General features: G+C 39.5%; 1 protein-coding gene across 9 annotated transcripts in view; it reads right to left on the reverse strand.

The window, feature by feature from the left end:
• Window positions 1–21,180, reverse strand: part of ART3 (ADP-ribosyltransferase 3) — a 117,798-nt gene that overhangs the window by 29,378 nt on the left and 67,240 nt on the right. For 5 of the 9 annotated variants that reach the window (XM_033214393.1, XM_033214392.1, XM_033214387.1 and 2 more), the window contains exons 1-3: window positions 17,296–17,420; window positions 16,150–16,227; window positions 9,875–10,586 (exon numbers count right to left, since the gene is read on the reverse strand). In XM_033214393.1, coding sequence (XP_033070284.1) covers window positions 9,875–10,586; window positions 16,150–16,218 — 781 coding nt within the window. In that variant the 5' untranslated portion in view covers window positions 16,219–16,227; window positions 17,296–17,420. Of the gene's footprint in view, window positions 1–9,874; window positions 10,587–16,149; window positions 16,228–17,295; window positions 17,421–21,180 lie in introns of those variants that run through there. The other 4 variants (XM_033214394.1, XM_033214388.1, XM_033214389.1 and 1 more) reach the window with 1 other exon arrangement.

The raw sequence follows: 21,180 nt of genomic DNA on the forward strand, positions 1-21,180 counted from the left end.
CAAATGTCAATGACTATACTCACAGCTGATTAGAATCTCTGGCAACAAGACTATATCAGAATTTGTAGGTCACAAGGACTTCCTCTTTCTGCAGGGCTGCTACTACTAGCCTGTTAACTGGTCCTAATTGAGACAGACTGTCTTATCGAAAGAAAAGTCATGATTCACTAAACCAGTATCTTATAATGCAATACGTTCTCTCTGAACTAAATTCCCATAAGGTTGGACAAACTCTCAAAAGCTCCACTGTCATATGGAAATCTTACCTCCAATAAAGGGTCAAACCTGGCTCCTAAAACCGAATCCACTTTCACAAGCATGTGGCTGACCTGCAATTAGATCTGTGGTTTTTCTAAACAGTGGCTGAGGTGTTCACAGGGCTACCAAAGAATATTTTTATTTATTTATTTATTTATTTATTTATTTATTTATTTATTTGAGATGGTGTTTTGCTCTTGTCTCCCAGGCTAGAGTGCAATGGTGCAATCTCAGCTCACTGCAACCTCTGCCTCCCAGGTTCAAGCGATTCTCCTGCCTCAGCCTCCCAAGTAGTTGGGACTACAGGTGCCCACCACCATGCCTGGCTAATTTTTGTATTTTTAGTAGAGATGGGGTTCCACCATATTGACCAGGCTGGTGTAGAACTCCTGACCCCGTGATCCTCCCGCCTCGGCCTCCCAAAGTGCTGGGATTACAGATGTGAGCCACCACGCCCGGCCTCCAACAATATTTTTAAATTTCAAGAAAAACACAGCCAGGCTTGATATCTGTCAGACACCGTGTGAACTACTAGCTTGAGGTAGAACTCAATTTTAAAGTTACACATTCGATCATGTTACACACTGTTCGATGACATATGTTTGCTGTATTAGTCTGTTCTCCCACTGCTATAAAGAAAGACCTGAGACTGGGTAATTTATAAAGAAAAGAGGTTTGACTGGCTTATGATTCAGCAGGTGTACAGGAAGCATGGCAGGGGAGGCCTCAGGAAACTTAGACTCATGGCAGAAGGTGAAGGGGAAGCAGGCTCATCTTACATAGCCAGAGCAAGAAGAGGGAGAGGGGGAAGGTGCTACACAATTTTAAACAACCAGATGTGAGAACTCTATCGTGAGAACAGCACAAGGGGGATGGTGCTAAATAATTAGAAACTGCCCCCATGATCCAATCACCTCCTTCCAGGCCCCACCTCCAACACTGGAGATTACAATTGAGCATGAGATTTGGGTAGGGACACAGATCCAAACCATATCATTTGCAAAGCTAGGTCTTTTTAGTAATTGTTGTCACAAAAAGCTAGTGTATGTGAAAATCAGTGTGGAACAGGAAATGAGATAGTACATAATCTGATTCCAGGGTCTGAGAAGCTGTGAACGTCCAAAAAGCAAACACATCCCATTAGCAAGTAACTATTGTTAAAATAATAGTACTTTTAAAAAGTATGTGCTATTTTTCAAAAGTTTACTAAGATGTTAAGATATAAATACTTATTGATTTGTGGTATTCATAAATACCACATTGATTTTCACATATACTTGGTTTCATTACAACAATTGCTAAAGATCCAGCTTTGCAAATTTATGATGTCATCAAACAGAATGTGCTATGATATAACATGTAACTTTGAAACTGAGTTCCACCTCAAGCTAGTAGTTCACCCAGTGTCTGACAAATATCAAGTATGGCAGTGTCTGTTGTGAAATTTAAAAATATTCCTAAAATACCTAGGAATCCAGCTTACAAGGGATGTAAAGGACCTCTTCAAGGAGAACTACAAACCACTGCTCAGTGAAATCAAAGAGGACACAAACAAATGGAAGAACATACCATGCTCATGGATAGGAAGAATCAATATCGTGAAAATGGCCATACTGCCCAAGGTTATTTATAGATTCAATGCCATCCCCATCAAGCTACCAATGACCTTCTTCACAGAATTGGAAAAAACGGCTTTAAAGTTCATATGGAACCAAAAAAGAGCCCGCATTGCCAAGACAATCCTAAGTCAAAAGGACAAAGCTGGAGGCGTCACGCTACCTGACTTCAAACTATACTACAAGGCTACAGTAACCAAAACAGCATGGTACTGGTACCACAACACAGATATAGACCAGTGGAACAGAACAGAGTCCTCAGAAATAATACCACACATCTACAGCCATCTGATCTTTGACAAACCTGAGAGAAACAAGAAATGGGGAAAGGATTCCCTATTTAATAAATGGTGCTGGGAAAATTGGCTAGGCATAAGTAGAAAGCTGAAACTGGATCCTTTCCTTACTCCTTATACGAAGATTAATTCAAGATGGATTAGAGACTTAAATGTTAGACCTAATACCATAAAAACCCTAGAAGAAAATCTAGGTAGTACCATTCAGGACATAGGCATGGGCAAGGACTTAATGTCTAAAACACCAAAAGCAATGGCAGCAAAAGCCAAAATTGACAAATGGGATCTAATTAAACTAAAGAGCTTTTGCACAGCAAAAGAAACTACCATCAGAGTGAACAGGCAACCTACAGAATGGGAGAAAATTTTTGCAACCTACTCATCTGGCAAAGGGCTAATATCCAGAATCTACAAAGAACTCAAACAAATATACAAGAAAAAAAAACAAACAACCCCATCAAAAAGTGGGCAAAGGATATGAACAGACATTTCTCAAAAGAAGACATTCATACAGCCAACAGACACATGAAAAAATGCTCATCATCCCTCGCCATCAGAGAAATGCAAATCAAAACCACAATGAGATACCATCTCACACCACTTAGAATGGCAATCATTAAGAAGTCAGGAAACAACAGGTGTTGGAGAGGATGTGGAGAAATAGGAACACTTTTACACTGTTGGTGGGATTGTAAACTAGTTCAACCATTATGGAAAACAGTATGGCAGTTCCTCAAGGATCTAGAACTAGATGTACCATATGACCCAGCCATCCCACTACTGGGTATATACCCAAAGGATTATAAATTATTCTACTACAAAGACACATGCACACGTATGTTTATTGCGGCGCTATTCACAATAGCAAAGACTTGGAATCAACCCAAATGTCCATCTGTGACAGACTGGATTAAGAAAATGTGGCACATATACACCGTGGAATACTATGCAGCCATAAAAAAGGATGAGTTTGCGTCCTTTGTAGGGACATGGATGCAGCTGGAAACCATCATTCTTAGCAAACTATCACAAGAAGAGAAAACCAAACACCGCATGTTCTCACTCATAGGTGGGAACTGAACAATGAGATCACTTGGACTCGGGAAGGGGAACATCACACACTGGGGCCTATCATGGGGAAGGGGGAGGGGGGAGGGATTGCATTGGGGAGTTATACATGATATAAATGATGACTTGATGGGTGCTAACGAGTTGATGGGTGCAGCACACCAACATGGCATAAGTATACATATGTAACAAACCTGCACGTTATGCACATGTACCCTAGAACTTAAAGTATAATAAAAAAAATTTTTTTTAATGTAAAAAAATTAAAATAAAATAAAATAAAAATAAAAATATGCCTTGGCAGCCTGGTGAATGCTATAGCATTCAGGGACACTTCAGCCACTGTTTAGAAGTACGAATTTCTTATAGTGTTGGATATGTCACTTCCTATTAGGCCTAGGGACATGGATCTTATTGATGTCTCAATCCTAGACAATCCCAGACAACAGTACAGAAACTTTGCTACTCCCAGGAAATGCTACAGAAAGATACCAATCAGAACCAATGGAGACACTTAACATTTAAAGAACACACAAGGGCTGGGGGTAAATTTATAACAAATAAATCTGGATAGTCCTGTAGGCTCACCTTCTTTCCCCCTTTTTGATGGCTTAGCAGAGAGCTGGCTCAACAGGTCTCAGTAAACTCTACAAAATAATACTACAAGCCACTGGAGTCTAGAGGCTCCTCCTTTCTATCAATGCTACTTTCCAGCTAGGGAACAATATTCGCTGGCCCTCTTCCTCTATAAATTATGTAGAGCATTATACAGACTGGCCTCTCTCTATGGAAACATGGACCAAAATGCCAGATAATCTCTGCTTACTCTGTTCAGTAAAAAAAAAAAAAAAAAGAGAGTTCAGGGGATGATATGTGCTCTACTATTTCTCTGTATATAAATTTTCTTCCTATAAACCTGATATATTTGCACTGTAGGGTGGGGGGAGTCCCAAAGCCATGGCTTCTCACGAGGTATTTATAATTCATTCACCGTCCTCCCAATCGAGATATAATTTTCCAATGGAGTAATATTTTTTAAGAGATGGGTGTCTCACTATGTTGCCAAGGCTGCACTTGAATTCCTGGGGTCAAGGGATCCTCTTGCCTCAGCCTCCCCAGTAGTTGGGTCTACAGGCATACACCACTGCACCCAGTCCCAGTGGAGTAATTTTTAATGATAATGGATGTAGCTTGATTATACAGCTAACATTTCAACTTTATCACATTTTCTAGAAAAATAGCATAAAAGACAGTTAACCTGGGCTAATTTTCTATTGAGGAAGAAGAAGGGTTTCTGTTACTCCTTTTCTCAGAGTTCACTCACATTGGCTTGGATTAATACCAAGATTAATGCCTATGACCACCAGGAACTATGTTACCTAAAGAGACGTTGATATTCTCTCCACTTCCTGATGAACAAGTTTTCAGCTAACTAGTTTTTGAAAAACTCACAATATATTTTTATCTTGGAAATCACAGGCAAGTTTAAATCATTATTGTCGGACTGTGTTTAGCACACTAAACTTAATGCAGTAAAATTTTTTTTTACCCCTTTTAGAAATATTGTCTTTTTTTAATCCAGAGTCTCAGTTATATACAGTCACAATGGAACAAGATTCTGACTATATCCTCCTTAGCTAGGGCTCTTAAAACACTTGGCCATTGTCGGCCACTGCACTCCAGCCTGGGCGACAGAGCGAGACTCCGTCTCAAAAAAAAAAAAAAAAACAACAACAAAAAAAAAACACTTGGCCATTGTTCTTCACACTATTTCAAACTGCCTCTTTGTAAAGGTTACTCCAGGGAGTTTTTGATCCTGCCTTTCCAACTCTAGATGGCGGCAGAGGACTCCAACCCAGGGTTAAATCAACACACTCAAGTACAATGGCTGACTGTCAGAGCTCCCTCAATATATGGTACCTGTGCACCTCCACAATAACCTGCATTTCTCCATGCGGGTCTGAACTCTGGCGCTTTCAGAATCAATCCAATAGAACCTCTTTGGTTCTTTCATAATCCCACTCACAAACATGGAGTCTGTGAGCTCCATGGCCCACCGCAGCCCATCAACCAGACCCCTGTGCTAAATTTAGCTTGTAGCCACTGCAGCCAGGGCTTTGATATAACGGTTCCACAAATGGCATCTGGCCAAAGGCATCAAAAGCACCAAAAGCTGTATCATTTCTGTCAACCCAGCTGCTGCAGCCGGGATTTTGGCTGTGCTATGCTGGTAAAGTTTCACAAGATTGGTGTAGGGAGGGAGGGTCTATGGTATAACTCGAAACTATGGCCAATTTCAAGTTACTGTCATGTAGGGGGAGCAGGAAAGAAGACATGTATACCAACAATCCGTTCCCATGAGCTCATCTAAACTGGCCCCAGCTGGCTTGGTTTCGGGTCAGGTCCAATGTATGGTTGGTGAGAATGAGCACTTTTCCTTTTTTAAAAGATGAATTTTATTGTATATATTTAAGGTTTACATGATTATCACAAAATACATATGGATAGTAAAATTGTTACTATAGTGAAGCAAATTAACATAGCTATCATCTCACATATTTTTGTATGTGTAACAAGAGAGCTAAAATCCACTTATTTAAGTAAAATACAATTTTATTGACTTTAGTCCTCATGTTACACATTAGATCTCTAGGATCTATTCATCCTACCTATCTGCTATTTTGTATCCTTTGATCTACATCTTTCAGTTCCTCTCCTTACACCTGTGGTAACTACTGTTTCATTCTCTCTCTTGTTTTTGATCTCATATATATTCCACATATAACTGAGATGATGTAATAGCTTTCTGTGTCTGGCTTATTTCACTTAGCATAATGTCCTCCAGGTCCATCCATGTTGTAGCAAATGGCAGAATCTCTCTCTTTTTTTAAGGCTGGATAATATCCTATTGTATATATACCACATTTCCCTTATCCCTTTGTCTGTTGGTGGACATTTAGGTTGTTTCTATATCTTGGTTACTGTGAATAATGCTGCAGTGAACAAGGGAGTGAAGATATCTTTATGAGGTGGTGATTTCAACTATTTGGGGTGTATACCCAAGAGAGGGATTACTGGGTCATATGGTAGTTCTATTTTTTTGGGGGGGTGGGTGGGAGGGTTCTTGTTGCCCAGGCTGGAGTACAGTTGTGCGGTCTTGGCTCACTGCAACCTCCTCTTACTGGTTTCAAACAATTCTCCTGTCTCAGCCTCCTGAGTAGCTGGGATTACAGGCATGTGGCACCACGCCTGGATAATTTTTGTATTTTTAGTAGAGATGGTGTTTCACCATGTTGGCCAATCTGGTTTCGAACTGCTGACCTCAGGTGATCTGCCCGCCTCGGCCTCCCAAAGTGCTGGGATCACTGTGCCTGACCAGCAGTTCTATTTTTAATTTCTATTTAAAGATAGAAACCCCCATACTGTTTTCCATAATGGCTGCACCAATCTGCCTTCCTACCAATGGTGTTCTAGGGTTCCCTTTTCTCCAAACCCTAGCCAGCATTTCTCATCTTGTCTTTTGTCTTTTTTTCCCTATCTTTTTGATAAGCACTTTTCCTTTCAACACAAATTTACTCATTTCAGCTTTCATCTGCTTCTTCTAGAATTGTCCTTCTCAGGTGCAATTCAGTTGCAGGACTAGGGTGAGGCAAATAAGGTGCCTACAGAAAATTTAAGGAGGCACTCTCAGTAATATACAAGTGCAGGTACAGCCCTAAGTGAGGACTTCCTTAAAATCTTCACCCTAGGCACCCCAATAGCCACACAGCTTCTGCCATCCAATCATAAATGGATCTGTCCCTACCTAGAAATCAATGTCTCATTAGCACTTCCCTACCACTCAGCCTTTTTTATCTCATAGTACCTTGGTTACATTTAGTCAAGGTCTAAAAGTCTATCCCACTTTTAGACCGTGGCCTACTGCACGCATTACTCCACTGGACCTAGCAGCAATGGTTTTTGGTTCAGTTAGGCAATCACACCTTCAAGACCCAAAAAGGCCAGCCCCTCACCAGTTTACTCAGTTTTGCAGAAGAATACATGGCAGTGAATAAAGCATACTGTCTAGCAGCAGAGCAGCATCAGACATGTTCCTTTAATGCAAGTCTTCACAGGAGTCCAGGGCTGTTCTTTTGCCTCCAAATTACAGCTCAGGTTCAAGGAAACAAGATTACACAGGCGGGTGTGTAGGAGCCTCTCTAGCTTAGTAGCCTCATGCCACACATAAAATACAATGTATTTTGAACCTATGCAGGATTGCTATGAGAGTACTGCTCTCCTTCCAGGACTCAACAAGAACACCTGGGTATGTCACACTACATTCAGGAAAGCCCAAAGCTATGGCTTCTCCTCAAGTATTTATAGTTCATTCACAAACCTCCCAGCTCAGATGCACTTTATCAGTCAAGGGTTATGTTTACCACAGGCAACGTTGTAAGGTCACACAGCTGTCATTCCACCTTTCGTAGATTACAGAGAAAGAGTGCTGGAAGATTACCAGGAGGCCATTTTCACAGAAGACAGGAGAAAGGGTTTACTAACCCTTTGCTCACACATACTAAGGCACAACACCATAAAATTTCAGAATGTTGGGACTAAAGAAAACAACCTAAAAGCCTTCCAGATTTTTGTTTTTAAAAAGTCTCAATCAAAGTTTTAGTAATTAGAATGGCTTCATACCTTTCAACAACAGCTACAGAACCTACAAGTCACTGCAGAAAAATCTTCAAAATTCCAAGGAAAAACAGTTTCTAAAATAGAAATGCAAATCTACATAAACTATTAATCAAGCTTAAAGGTCGATCCCTCAGAGATGCAGAGACTTAGAAAATTTTCCTTAATGGACCATTTCTCAGAAACTTTTGCAGAACCCCCATCCCCACCACACCAAACAAAGGAGTAATCCAAGAAAGAGTTGCAAATCCAAGAAATAGGAGATCTCTCATAGGGAAGAAGCAATGTCTCAGAATGGTAATGAGTAGAGATTTCAGGACAGTCAGAGGCCTAAAGAGCATATCATAGAGCAGTATGATGAGGGAATTATCCAGGGGAAAGAAGAAATTCATATTTCTGTCAAAGGATTTGGGGGTGAATTACCAATTGAATATAAAAAAAACTAAGGAAACAAACAAACAAAAATCATCCAATAACCCTGGGGTGAAAGCGGGATTTAAGCACAGAAAAACCACTCTAACTCAGCTATGTCCTGTCTTTACTATGCTGGGAGAATGGGAAGGGGGAATGGAGGTACACTGGGAAGGAGGGTGTTGGCTTTCAAAACTTTTGGTTTACTGATCTAACAGCCATTTCTAATTCCCTTTTCCTTTGTCTCCTCCATACACTATATTCCCTTGGCTGGAGAAGGGCCTTCCCAAGCTTCTCTGGTAGCTATGGGTGACCAAGAAACTGTTCAAGTCAATCATCTGTAATCAGGAGTTTAGTAAGGGTTTCTGGGAAAGTTTTTACTTTCCTTATTGAACAAGTAGATTTGGCAGTCATTTCCTTTCCTTTCTTTTTGTCTTGGACATGGATTGATGCCTAGAGGTGCAACAGTCACAAGTGCAAACATGAATCAACAAACAAAACGTGGTAAGGATAGTGGAACAGAAAGAAAGGGCGTGAGTGACTGATGACATAGATGAGCCACTGCGCTGACTCTGAACAGTCTGCCTCTAAGACTTATTAAATGAAAGCTCAGTCAGGTTTTCTGTTACTTACAGCCGAACGCATAAAAAATTCTTAGCTAATACATGGTAGATGAGGGTTAAATATTCATTCTCTATAACAGGAAGTCAATATATGATATCTAAAGATTTAAAAACTAAGAAATAACATGTTGAAGCATGTTATTTACTTGGAAACATGACAGTAAGCACCTGAAGAAATAACTAAAAGAATGAAAACTGGATGCCACTGAGGAGTGGAAATTGAGAAGGTGGGGCTGACGACTGCTATTTTTCTTTTTCTTCTTTTTTGAGACACCGTCTCGCTCTGTTGCAAGGCTGGAGTGCAGTGGTGTGATCACAGCTCACTACAGCCTCGACCTCTTGGGCTCAAGCAATCCTCCCACTTCAGCCTCCCATGTAGCTGGGACCACAGGCATGTGCTACCATGCCTGGCTAATTTTTAATTAATTAATTTTTTTTTTGTAGAGATGGGGGTCTGCCCCAAGGCTGCGCTATTTATTTATTGTAAGCCTTATAGTAGGGTCTCTCAACATTAGCACTACCAACATTTTGGGCCATATAATTCTTTGTTGTGTGGGGCTGTCCTATGCATTGTTTATCAGTGTTTCTGGCCTCTACCCATTAGATGTCAGTAGCAATCCCCCTTTTCCCCAACTGTGACAACCAAAAATGTTTCTGACCATTGCCAAATGACCCTGCAGGGCAAAACTGCCTTTGGTTAAGAACCACTGCCTTATAGTGCTATTTTAAAAATTTTTTAATAATACTGTAAATGTATAATTTTCATAAAATTATGGTTAAAGAGACAGTATGAAATAAGCTAGACAGAAAACTGCCAAATGTCATTTCACCTTTCAAACACCTCTCACTCTCCTTCACTGACCTTTCCCTAAGCCTAAGAATCCCACTCCTTTCCTCCCAGACAAGCACAGACAGAGCAGACACTTACCACCTAGAAATGCACATTCATAATGGCTGCAGGTCTTGTTTGTGCTTTGAAGGATAAGGTTATTGCCAGCCCCTTCCTGAGACACTTGAAAAACCTCATTCAGAGGTATTAAAGTAATTCTTTCACTTTCTTTATCAAGAAATTTTTCAATGTCAACTCCAAGGCATGTGTAGATGGATAACACAGTGAGCTGGTCATCAGCAGCCTGAGGTTTGACTGAATATGCCAAGGTGAAATGGCCAAACCTGGCTTGGTTTAGCCCTCCAAATGTAAATGAAGTGCCCTGGCTTGTTCTATATACCACATTTTTGGAACTGGCCTCACAAGGTCTTCTCAGCAACTGCAGGGCTCTTGTCAGGTAAAAGTGGAAAGCTTTGAACTGGAAGCCATAGATATAATCTTCTCGAGATTGCCCAGCCATCTTCACAGCTTCACTGAACAGATGGTAAAAGGGAGTTTGCTCTTGAGCTTCGGAAATATATGCCATCAGGGCTATTCCATGGTTATCCTTAAAATTCACAGGGAGAAAAAGTTGAGTCTTTCGGGCTGCCCATTTGACTTTTGCATTTTCCCACACAGTATCTAATTGCTGGTGGCTTGCTTTTTCCTCCTTTAGCAGTTGGGGAACGTATTTAATTTCCATCCTGTCAGTACATTTCAGGTATTCATCATCAAATGCATTATCTGCCATGTCTAACACTTCAGCCTTCACCTTCAAAGGAAAAAGAAAGTAATACTCTTGAAATAAGAAATTTAGTGAGTATCGTTTTCTCTCACATTATTACCCCCATCTTCTCATCCCTTGCCAAAATTCTCTCCTTAATTATAACCAACTTTGGGTAGGATTTTTATGCAGGAAGTATATTTCACTGCTACTGATAACTTTTCTCAGCTGTGATGTATTTGTGTGAAAGAGTAAATGTCAGTGGGTGACAGGGTGACAGGTATGGGTGAGATTGTGCCTGTAGCTCATTTATCTGGATATTATGGTACAGAGCAAAGAACGATGAATGTGAAGCTAAAGAAATGGGTAGCAGTCCCAGCTTTGAACAATATTTTTAGCTAGATTTCTTCGACCCGTCAAGGCTGTTGGGAATTTGAAGTATCATATGCAAATATTATTCATGATCTATAACACATAATGACAAACATAACTCCTTTTCCTTTGGGGTTGCCCCTTCCCTTGTCCATATGGCTTGGGTAGAAATGATCTGGCACTTCCTGGATAAGCAGGTGATCTAAGTCTAGCAATCAGAGCTCCCAGAGGAAAAAAATGAACCTTTCTTCCTTTAAAGCTATAAGCTCTAAGGATGATATTGACCTAGGGCTTCCAACAGTTATTCTTTTAGTTCCATGGAGAATTCTGTCTGAAAATAAAGCAACAAATAAGGCTTGCTGAGCTGAGAAGTAGAGCTAAGGCCCTGAAAACATACTTTAGACGCTGAGTCTAACTGTACCTGAAGACTGTGTTCTTCAACTCTAAGAATCAATAAATTCCCTGTTTGCTTCAGCTAGTTTGAATTGTATTTCAGTCACATACAACTGAAGAAGCATAATGCCACATACAACTAAATTATACATATACATATGTTTACATACCATAGGAAGCAGGGTGGTGTAATGTAATCAACACTACTTGGAAACCAGGCAGATCTGAGTTCAAATCCCATTTGTTACTAATTAGGTATGGGAAAGTTACTTGACATTTCTAATCCTCAGGTTTTCCATTTTAAAAAATGAAGATAAAACATCGGACTCGGTGGCTTGTGTCTGTAACCCCAGCACTCTGGGAGGCCAAGAGGGCAGATCATGAGGTCAGGAGTTCAAGACCAGCCTGGCCAACATGATGAAACCCCATCTCTACTAAAAATACAAAAATTAGCTGAGCGTAGTGGCAGGCACCTGTAATCCCAGCTACTCAGGAAGCTGAGGCAGGAGAATCGCTTGAAACCGGAAGGAAGAGGCTGCAGTGAGCAGAGATTGTACCACTGCACTCCAGCCTGGGTGAAAAGCAAAACTCCGTCTCAAAAAATAAAAAATAAATTAAAAAATGAAGATAAAGTGGAGGAAATAATATTTGAACTGCGGGATGGCTGTGAGAATTAAATTACACAATGAATATATGCAAAGCCCTTTGTCCCATGCCTGGCACATGTCAAGTCTTTACCATACTGTGGTTATTATTATTTTTTTCATAAGGTCTTTCTCCAGTGTGATGTGGTTATTTTGTATTATTTCATGTTAAGAACATGTGTATTATACTGTTAGTTCCTTAAGGGTGGGATCTGTATCGTTTTTATCTTTGAATCCTATGCACCTAGCACAGGACCTGGCAAAATATTCAAGTGAACTAAATTAGAACCCTGTACTCTGGCTTATGGATCAAAAAATAAGATGATCAAATCTCCCGAGGAATACCATTTATGGGTTTCTGCAAATAAAAGGATAATGTCTCTTCCATTATTCTATACTTGCATGGTGCATAGTTGCATAAGTCTCCTCAGGGACCTCAGTTGGAGACTTTATAGACACATTTAGCCAGAAGCTGTTAAAGTTACAGATTCAAAAAAAAAGTTACAGATTCTATGTGAATGATTCTTAAAAACTCTCTCTCTCTCTCTCTCTCTGTGTGAGACAGAGAGAGAGAGAGACAGAGAGAGAAAGAGACAGAGAGAGACAGATACATTAACTTGTAAAAGCAAAACAAAACTTGCTTCCATATCCTGCCCTAGGTATCTCCTTTCCCATCTCTCTTCTCTCCCTCACGAACAAACATCTTGAAAGAGATGTCTATCCTTACCATCTCCACTTCATTTCCCACTTATAGCTCAACCCTCACCATTATGGCTTCCCACCCATTTCTCCACCCAAACAGCTCTCACTTAAGGGGGCATTTCTTCTTAGACTCTTTTGCAGACCCAACATATTCCAGTTAGCCACTAAATGTTGGAGTTTCTCAAGGCTACGTATTTTCTAACTCTCAACTCTACGCTCCCCAGGTAGTTATATACATGCTTACAGTTTCAATTACGATCTAAATATATCAGATCTATCCTGTAAGTGCCAGTCCTATATATCAAATTTATTTGCCTACTTAACACCTCCACTTGAATGTTCAAAGACCCTTCAAACGTAACATGTCTCAGACAAAACTTACAATCCTGCAACCACAATGACCTGGTTCTTATTTAAAACCATCCATTCATTTGTGAACTTTTCCTACATATTTCCTTCTCAGACACACTCTGTAGCCACTCTATCACTAAGCTTAACAAACATCACCAGAGTTCTTTTTATGTGCCAGGCACTAAGTGTTCGGCAACCTTGTGAGGTAGGTACTACTATTAGCCCCCCTCCTTTTTTTTTTTTTTTTAGCAAAGATGAGGAAACTAAGAGATTGAGACTTACATGGAATTGGAATTTGAACTCAGGCAGTCTAATTCCAGAGTCTTGTCCTCTTAACCAAACTGTTCTGTTGCCTCTAAAGAATGAGAATGTTTCCAATGACGAAGACCATGGACATTTATGTAGCACTTGAAGAGTGTAATTCTATCTTCAGAACAACCATTATAAAAGGTTGAACAGAAAATCATTAACACCATTTTACAAAAGAGGGAACTGTGCCAGCTTCAGAAACTGTCCTGATTACTAGCCACAGAGAATTCTGCCATGGAAGTCACTGAGACCCCTGTAGTCCTGGGTTTGTAGGTCAGTTTCCTGACATGTGAACTTGAGCTTCAAGAGATCAAATCACTGCCATCTCACAGCCAAGAAATGCACTTTCCTCCACAGCACAGAATGTACCACAGTGCACCTTGGGTGCCAATGTCTGATTTATTTTCAAGACTTCAACACCGTATAAGACACCAGACTCTGAAAACACCTCCCACATTCCTTACATTATGTCGGAGTTGATCTATGTTCCTGTCTTTTCCCTATGCCTCTAACAAGTCTCCAAATGTCTAATTTTAGACATCAAGTCTTTCTGGCCAGACACCACAGCTGATTGTATATTTTGTATGATGCGTGCCTTTAGCAGTGGCAAAGTTCATAAATGCCATCACTATTCAGGGACAACAGATACTAAAAAACAGGTACAAAAGGCTAGGTGAACAAGCTGATTAAATTTCTCTTATATAACCACTGAGAAAAAAGGTCATACTGATGAAATTCAATTACCAAAAATTTCTTACAAAAACATGGAAATGACCTAAATGTCAAGGAAATAAATTGGCTAAACAAATCATGAAACAATTACAAAACAAATACACTTGAATTATGCTGCAAGAGTATATTGAAAACCAAATCAAAACCACAATGAAATACCACTTCATATCCTCTACGATGGCTATAAATGATGAAAACCAAGTAACATGTAACACAAGGATGCAGACATATTAGAACCCTAATATATTGCTGGTGGGATTGTAATACCGTGTAGCTAGTGTGAAAAAGTTTGGCAGTTCCTAAAAAAGTTAACATAAAATTACCATACGACCCAGCAATTCCACTACTAGGTGTATACCCAAGAGAAGTGAAGTATGTTCACAACAATAGGTAATTCTGTTATCATGAATCATAAATCATAACCCCCAAATTCATTTTTACACATACATTTCCTATATATAAGTAAACTTTACTCTGTAATGCTACCAAATAACCAAATAGTGTTTGTCTTATCTCACTATGTCAAGATTACATGATTAGAAAAAGTTTTAAAAAGAAAAATAAAACACATGTTCACACAAAAACTTGTACATAAATGTTCAAAACAATACTATTTCGTAATAGCCATAAAGTAGAAACAACCCAAATGTCCATCAGCTGATAAATGGATAAACAAGATGGGGTACAGCCATAAGACAGAATATTACTCAGCTATAAGAAAGAATGAAGTACTGATAGGACTCCTGAGAACATTATGCTAAGTGAAAGAAGCCAGACACAAAAGGTCACATATTGTATGATTCCATTCAGGTGAAATATCCAGAATAGGCAAAACCACAGACACAGAAAGTAGATAGTGGTTGCCAGGGAATGGGGGATGGAGAAAATTGGGGCTGACTGCTAATAAGTACAGGGTTTCCTTTTGGGTTGATGGAAATGTTTTGCAATCAGATATGGTGATGGTTGCAGAACATAATGAACACACTAAAACCACTGAAGTATACAGCTAAGAACGGTGAATTTTTATGGTATGTAAATTATATTTCAATAAAAAACATACTGCGACACAGGCAACAGGATACACAATGATTCTATAGAAAACGGATTAGAATATTAAATTCAAAAAAGGATAACAGTTTAAGAATTTAAGATATTTTTTAAAAGGCGTCTAAAATGGTGCACAAATACAGAAGTAATGTGGCAGCTAACAACGCGGGGAAAAAAACAAGTGAAATACTATATTTTACATAAAAATATGTTCACATGCTTAAAGAGTCAATTGTAAATAAAATCATAAAAGTTCTGCCAGAAAAAAATGTGAGAAAATGGTCATTAATTAAAAAACATGTAATCAAACAATGCAGCATTATCTTATTTGGAGAAAAACATTTTCAGAATATCTGATGACATGTGAGACATGCAGCACAGTATGAACTTAAAATGCAAAGAAAAAATACTATGTACAGTGTGAACCCATTTTTTAAAATTAAAAACAGTATACACATAGAAAAAGGCTAAGAAGCCTGTATACACCAACAGATTGGGAATCATTCCCTCTGAGTGGAGGGATTATGAATAATCTTTACTTTCCTCTTTTTGCTTAATTTTAATTTTTTCAACTTTTTACAGTTAATGTGTCACATATTTAAAATGAAAAGAGTTACTTATAATAAATTCATTTACCTATCCTACCTACTTTCTTTTTTTTTTTTTTTTTTTTTGAGACGGAGTCTCGCTCTGTAGCCCAGGCTGGAGTGCAGTGGCCGGATCTCAGCTCACTGCAAGCTCTGCCTGCCGGGTTTACGCCATTCTCCTGCCTCAGCCTCCCGAGTAGCTGGGACTACAGGCGCCCGCCACCTCGCCCGGCTAGTTTTTTGTATTTTTTAGTAGAGACGGGGTTTCACCATGTTAGCCAGGATGGTCTCGATCTCCTGACCTCGTGATCCGCCCGTCTCGGCCTCCCAAAGTGCTGGGATTACAGGCTTGAGCCACCGCGCCCGGCCCCTACCTACTTTCATTTCCACCCTCAAGCCCCACAGATGCCTCAGGTAATGTTATATCAAGAATTTCCATTCCAATGACCACATGCTTCCCATTCCCAACATTACCTGGAAAATGTCCACTAGAATCATGGTTGCCAGCAGCATGGTGACTATTTCAAAATGTCCTGTCTTCATTTTTCTCTTCTAAATTAAAATAAAGAAATTTCAATTCAGTAGACTCAAAAAAGAGATATAGAGGAGTAGAATAGGAAGACACTGTATTTTTTCATTTAGAATGCGAGTGGATAACATGATGGTCAGGAAGTGATTATCAATAAATTCCTAACGTGCTACAAAAGCAATTAGGCTTTACCTAGTGGTCTAACACTCTCATTCTACAGACGAGGAAACAAAAACTCCTTAGAATTTCAGTGATTTGCTCAAGATTAAATCTGTCCATTTCCATACTCCTCCAGACATGTCATCTCTCCCACCACAGTCACTGGGAGTCAAATTTTCTTCCCATCACTAAATCTCCCCTCAGCATGCACAGGAAATAACACAATCAGACTAAAAAACAGCAGTCTCAAATTGGTCCCCTAGCTCCCAGTTTCTAAGAACTACCCAGGAATATGTCCATGCACATTATCCATTCTTCTATCTTCTTTGCACATTAAGTCATGCCCTTTTGAGTGGGACGGAGGAGATGATGAGGCCAGTAGTGGTACAAAGCAGTGGATTGCCAGAGATGGCCCCCTTCCCACAAATACTCACAATCAAGAGAAGCCTGAGGGTAAAATAAGTGTGTTGCATAACTTTCTGAAGGCGGGAACAAGAATAAGAAGGAACTGGGTAGGCAGCAATTCTAAGATTATACAACTATTGGCTGAATGCCTAATATTCATCCCAGTATTTATGATACTGTAATTCAAATGAAGCTTCTATTTTATCCTACCAATCACCATATTCTGGATTCTAAAAATGAGAATGAACAGCACAGGGGAAGGGAGATAGTCTTCCCTTGTACAGATCATTTTGGCCTCAATTTCCCATATTTCTTCAGAAGCAGTTTTGTTTTGTTTTTACTAAAAATACTAAAATATAGTACCAACATGCTACTTTGTGTTAAACTTCTCTTTCCAAAAAAAGATTTGAATATAAGATAATAGATATCTGTCACAAGGCAATATGTTTTAAGCAAGCTTTGGATTAGGATTTTCCTAAAAATTGTTCATTTCTTTAGTCTGAGTGTAAATAAGTCAAAAGGTTTACCTGGCTTTTGTGCCTTTGGAGGAAGTTTAAATGATGCTAGGCCTCAAACTGACTCCCCACTCTCAGTTGTGGTAAGCGAGTCTTCAGGATGGGATGTTGTTGACAGTGAGCGCTGAGACGGGAATGCTTTTCTTTTTATAAACACCCCCAGCAGTAGCTTGGCAGTGGTACATTACGCTACTTGTGTTCTGCTATTTATATCTGGCCCCCACACTATGCCTTGGAATCACTGCTGTTAACACTTTAAATCTCCAAGAGGCTTGTAAAGCCATAGCCATTCCCTTTAGCCACACAGCACGTTCAGTTCTGAGCCCACAGTTCTAGGCTTCTCTCAGAGAGAAATGACTTCCCATTCCTAATCCTTTGACACTGAGATATCAAACTAAAGCATGGATTTTACTCTAGGCTAAGTGATTCACATAACTAAGAGAACTTGCTTTGTTAATCACTGGCAATGGTGACAGCTATCACCATTCGCTCAACTAGCTTACTGTATTTCAGGTACCTTGTCAGGAGTCGGGATACACAAGCAAGTGAAACAAAGTACTAAAAAGCACTCACGATCTAATAAAAAACATGAATAGTCATACTTAACCAAAATACAACATATTAAGAATCCCAAGTATAGACAAAGTCCAGTGATAACACTAAGGAGGGAAGGATTTGGTAATGCCTGCAACTAAAGCTCTCATTTGTGTAACGTATACATGGTAAACCTACTGACTGCAATGCTGAGGAACACTTAGGGTTCACTGACTGTGGATTAAAAAAACACAAAAATATCCTAAGAAATTCACGCATACATACACCACAATGCATTAACAGAATGTTTATAGTCGCACTATTCATAATAACCCCCAAACTGGAAACCATCTAAATGTCCATCAATAGTAGAATGGTTAAACTGCAGTATATTCATCCAGTGAAATTTTATATAGCATTGAAAATGAACAAACTCTGACCATATATAACAATGTGGATAAATCTCACAAAATTCTGAGTAAAAAAAGAGATACAAGCATGTTTATACTATATGATTTAATTTATATCGAGAACAAAATTAGGCAAAACACTTCCAAGGCATGAGAAGTCAGAATAGAGGTCACCCTGGGTAGTAGCTAGTAACTGGAAAGGGCACAGAGGAGCATCTGAGATGTTAGCTGGGTTCTACTTTTTGCTATGGGTGCCAATTACATTGACACATTCAGTTTGTGAAAATTCAGCGAGCTATATACTTATGATATGTGTATTTTTTTGTATACACATATATTACTTCAAGAAAACATTTTCAATTATGAAATACACCCATGTTTACAAAATCCAACTCTACTCTTTAGAATTGAGACAAGTTCCAACCTTTTCCCACCTCACTGGCTTGGCAATCCAAGATTAAACACACAGCACAGACTCACTCCTAGAAATATCATTTTTAAAAAGCAGGAGTTTGGTTAGAAAGAAAAAAGAGAGTGTGCATGTTTTCAGGCCTTAGGCTCACAATAACCCGCTTTTAAGTCCCAGGCATGTAGGCCTACAGGAAATTAGGTAGAAAAGTTCTCCTGTTGCTGGCCTCCCAAAACCTGCCAGACTCATCTATATATCACACAAAAGACAATGTTCATCAAAAAGAATAGAACAAATGCGAGATGACATTCACAGCAAGTTTGGCCTTGTTTATCCCCAATGTGATTTTGTTCCATTCCTGTTTTGTTCCCGTTTTTAACTAAATTTCTTTCATTCATTCATTGAACAAATATTTGAGTTCTTAAAATGTGCTAGGAACTGTTTTAGGTACTAGAGGTATACCAGTGAACAAAATGGATAAATATCTTGCCTTTGTGAAGTTTATATTCTTGTGGGAGGAGGTAGTCAAATAACTAAAATAAGTATGTAAATTATACAAGTATGTTAGAATGTAGTGAGTGCTATGGTTTTGGCTTTTGTTTATAAGTAGCACAAACGAGACTAGGAGTGCATGGAGTGTTTGCAGTTTAAATTGGATTGTTAGGGAAAACTCACTGAAAGGTGATATTTGAGCAAAGACTTGAAATAAATCAGTCATGAAGACTGTGGTAATCAAACACAGTGAATAGCAGGTACTAAAGACCTGAGACAAGAGAATGCCTACTTTTGTTTGAGGAACAGTAAGCAGGCCAGTATGGTTGGAATATCAGAGTAGTACAAGATAAGGGTCAGAGAGGTAAGGGGGTGGTGGGAAGACCATGTCAATCTTTGTAGGCCACTATAAAAACACTGGCTTTCTTTCACTGTAAGAGAAAAGGAGCAAATCACAGGTTTTGAAATGAGGTATAACATGATCTGATTTATTTTTTAAGAGGATCACTCTGGCTGTTATGCTGAGAATGGTCTGCAGGGTGAATGTAAGAAGACTAATTGACAGGTTATTATAATAATGCAAGCAGAGACTATGGTGGCTTGAATCAGGAAGGCAGCATTAAACATAATGAGAAGTAGATGTGTATGTATGTGTGTTGTTGCTGTTGCTGAGGTGGTATGAAGTGGATGTCTGAGTGTATGATGGTAGGAAGTGGATGTCTGAGTGTATGTTTATGTTGTTGCTTTGTTGTTGTTTGGTTGTTAGAAATAGGCCATTTTTATTTGAGCCTGTTAAAAATCTGACTGTTGTAGATTAGACACAGTATTTCCTGATATGATAAGGAAAAGCATTTGTGGGTTCTAAAAGTCTACTATATTTTCAAAAATGTAATAACTCACAAAAAAATAAATGGAAATGATCTATAAAGATACCAATTTATTATACAGTTAAAGTGCTTGTAATCTCAGAGATTTGGGAAGCCAGGGCAGGGGGATCGCTTGAAGCCAGGAGTCCTGGCCAGGGCAACACAGGGAGACTTTGTCTCTACAAAAAGTTTTAAAAATTAGCCAGGCATGGTGGCACATGCCTGTAGTCCTAGCTACTTGGGAGGCTGAGGCAGGAAGATCTCTTGAGCCCAGGAATTCCAGATTACAGTGAGCTATGATGGTGCCACTGCACCCCAGCCTGCAACAGAGCAAGACCTTGTCTCAAAAACAAAAAAAAATGTTTAGACTTAAATGCAGGATACAGTTTGAAGATTGAGGCAACAGGATGCACTGACAAACTAGATGTGGGCTGCAAGAAAAAGAGGGGAGTAAAGAATAGTTCCAAGATTTTTAGCTTGACTAACTGGAAGGATGGAGTTGTCACTGACTGATATGGAGAAGACTGTGTGTGGAAAAAGCATCCTGGAACTCAAGTGAAGAAAATATTTTCAAAAGAAAGGAAAGATCAAAGGTGTTAAAAGCTTCTGATAGGTCAAATAAGATGAGGACTGAGAACTGACCATTGGATTTAGCAATGTGGAGGACATTGAAAGTTTTGAGAAGAACAGGTCTGATAGAACACTGGGAATGAAAGCCTGATTAGAATGGCCTAAGAAAGAATGAAAAGAGGAATTGGAGACATTGGAGATGGTTGATATCTTCAACTCTTTCAAGGAGTTTTTCTATAAAGGACATAAAAGGAATGAGGCAGTAGCTTGATGGTGGGATTGGGGAAAAGGTAAAGAAGAGAGTCCAAGAATTTTTTTTTTTTTTTGAGATGGAGTCTCGCTCTGTCACCCAGGCTGGAGTGCAGTGGCATGGTCTTAGCTCACTGTAGCCTCCCACCTCCCTATCTCGGCTCACTGCAGCTTCTGTCTCCCCAGTTCAAGCGATTCTCTCTGCCTCAGACTCCTGAGTAGCTGCCTGCCACCAAGCCTGGCTAATTTTTGTATTTTTAGTAGAGATGGGGTTTCACCATGTTGGCCAGGCTGGTCTTGAACTGCTGGCCTCAAGTGATCTGCCCACCTTGGCCTCCCAAAGTGTTGGGATTATGGGCATGAGCCA

The sequence above is a fragment of the Trachypithecus francoisi genome, unplaced genomic scaffold (assembly GCF_009764315.1).
Source record: "Trachypithecus francoisi isolate TF-2019V2 unplaced genomic scaffold, Tfra_2.0 Lachesis_group1, whole genome shotgun sequence".
Classification (NCBI taxonomy): domain Eukaryota; kingdom Metazoa; phylum Chordata; class Mammalia; order Primates; family Cercopithecidae; genus Trachypithecus; species Trachypithecus francoisi.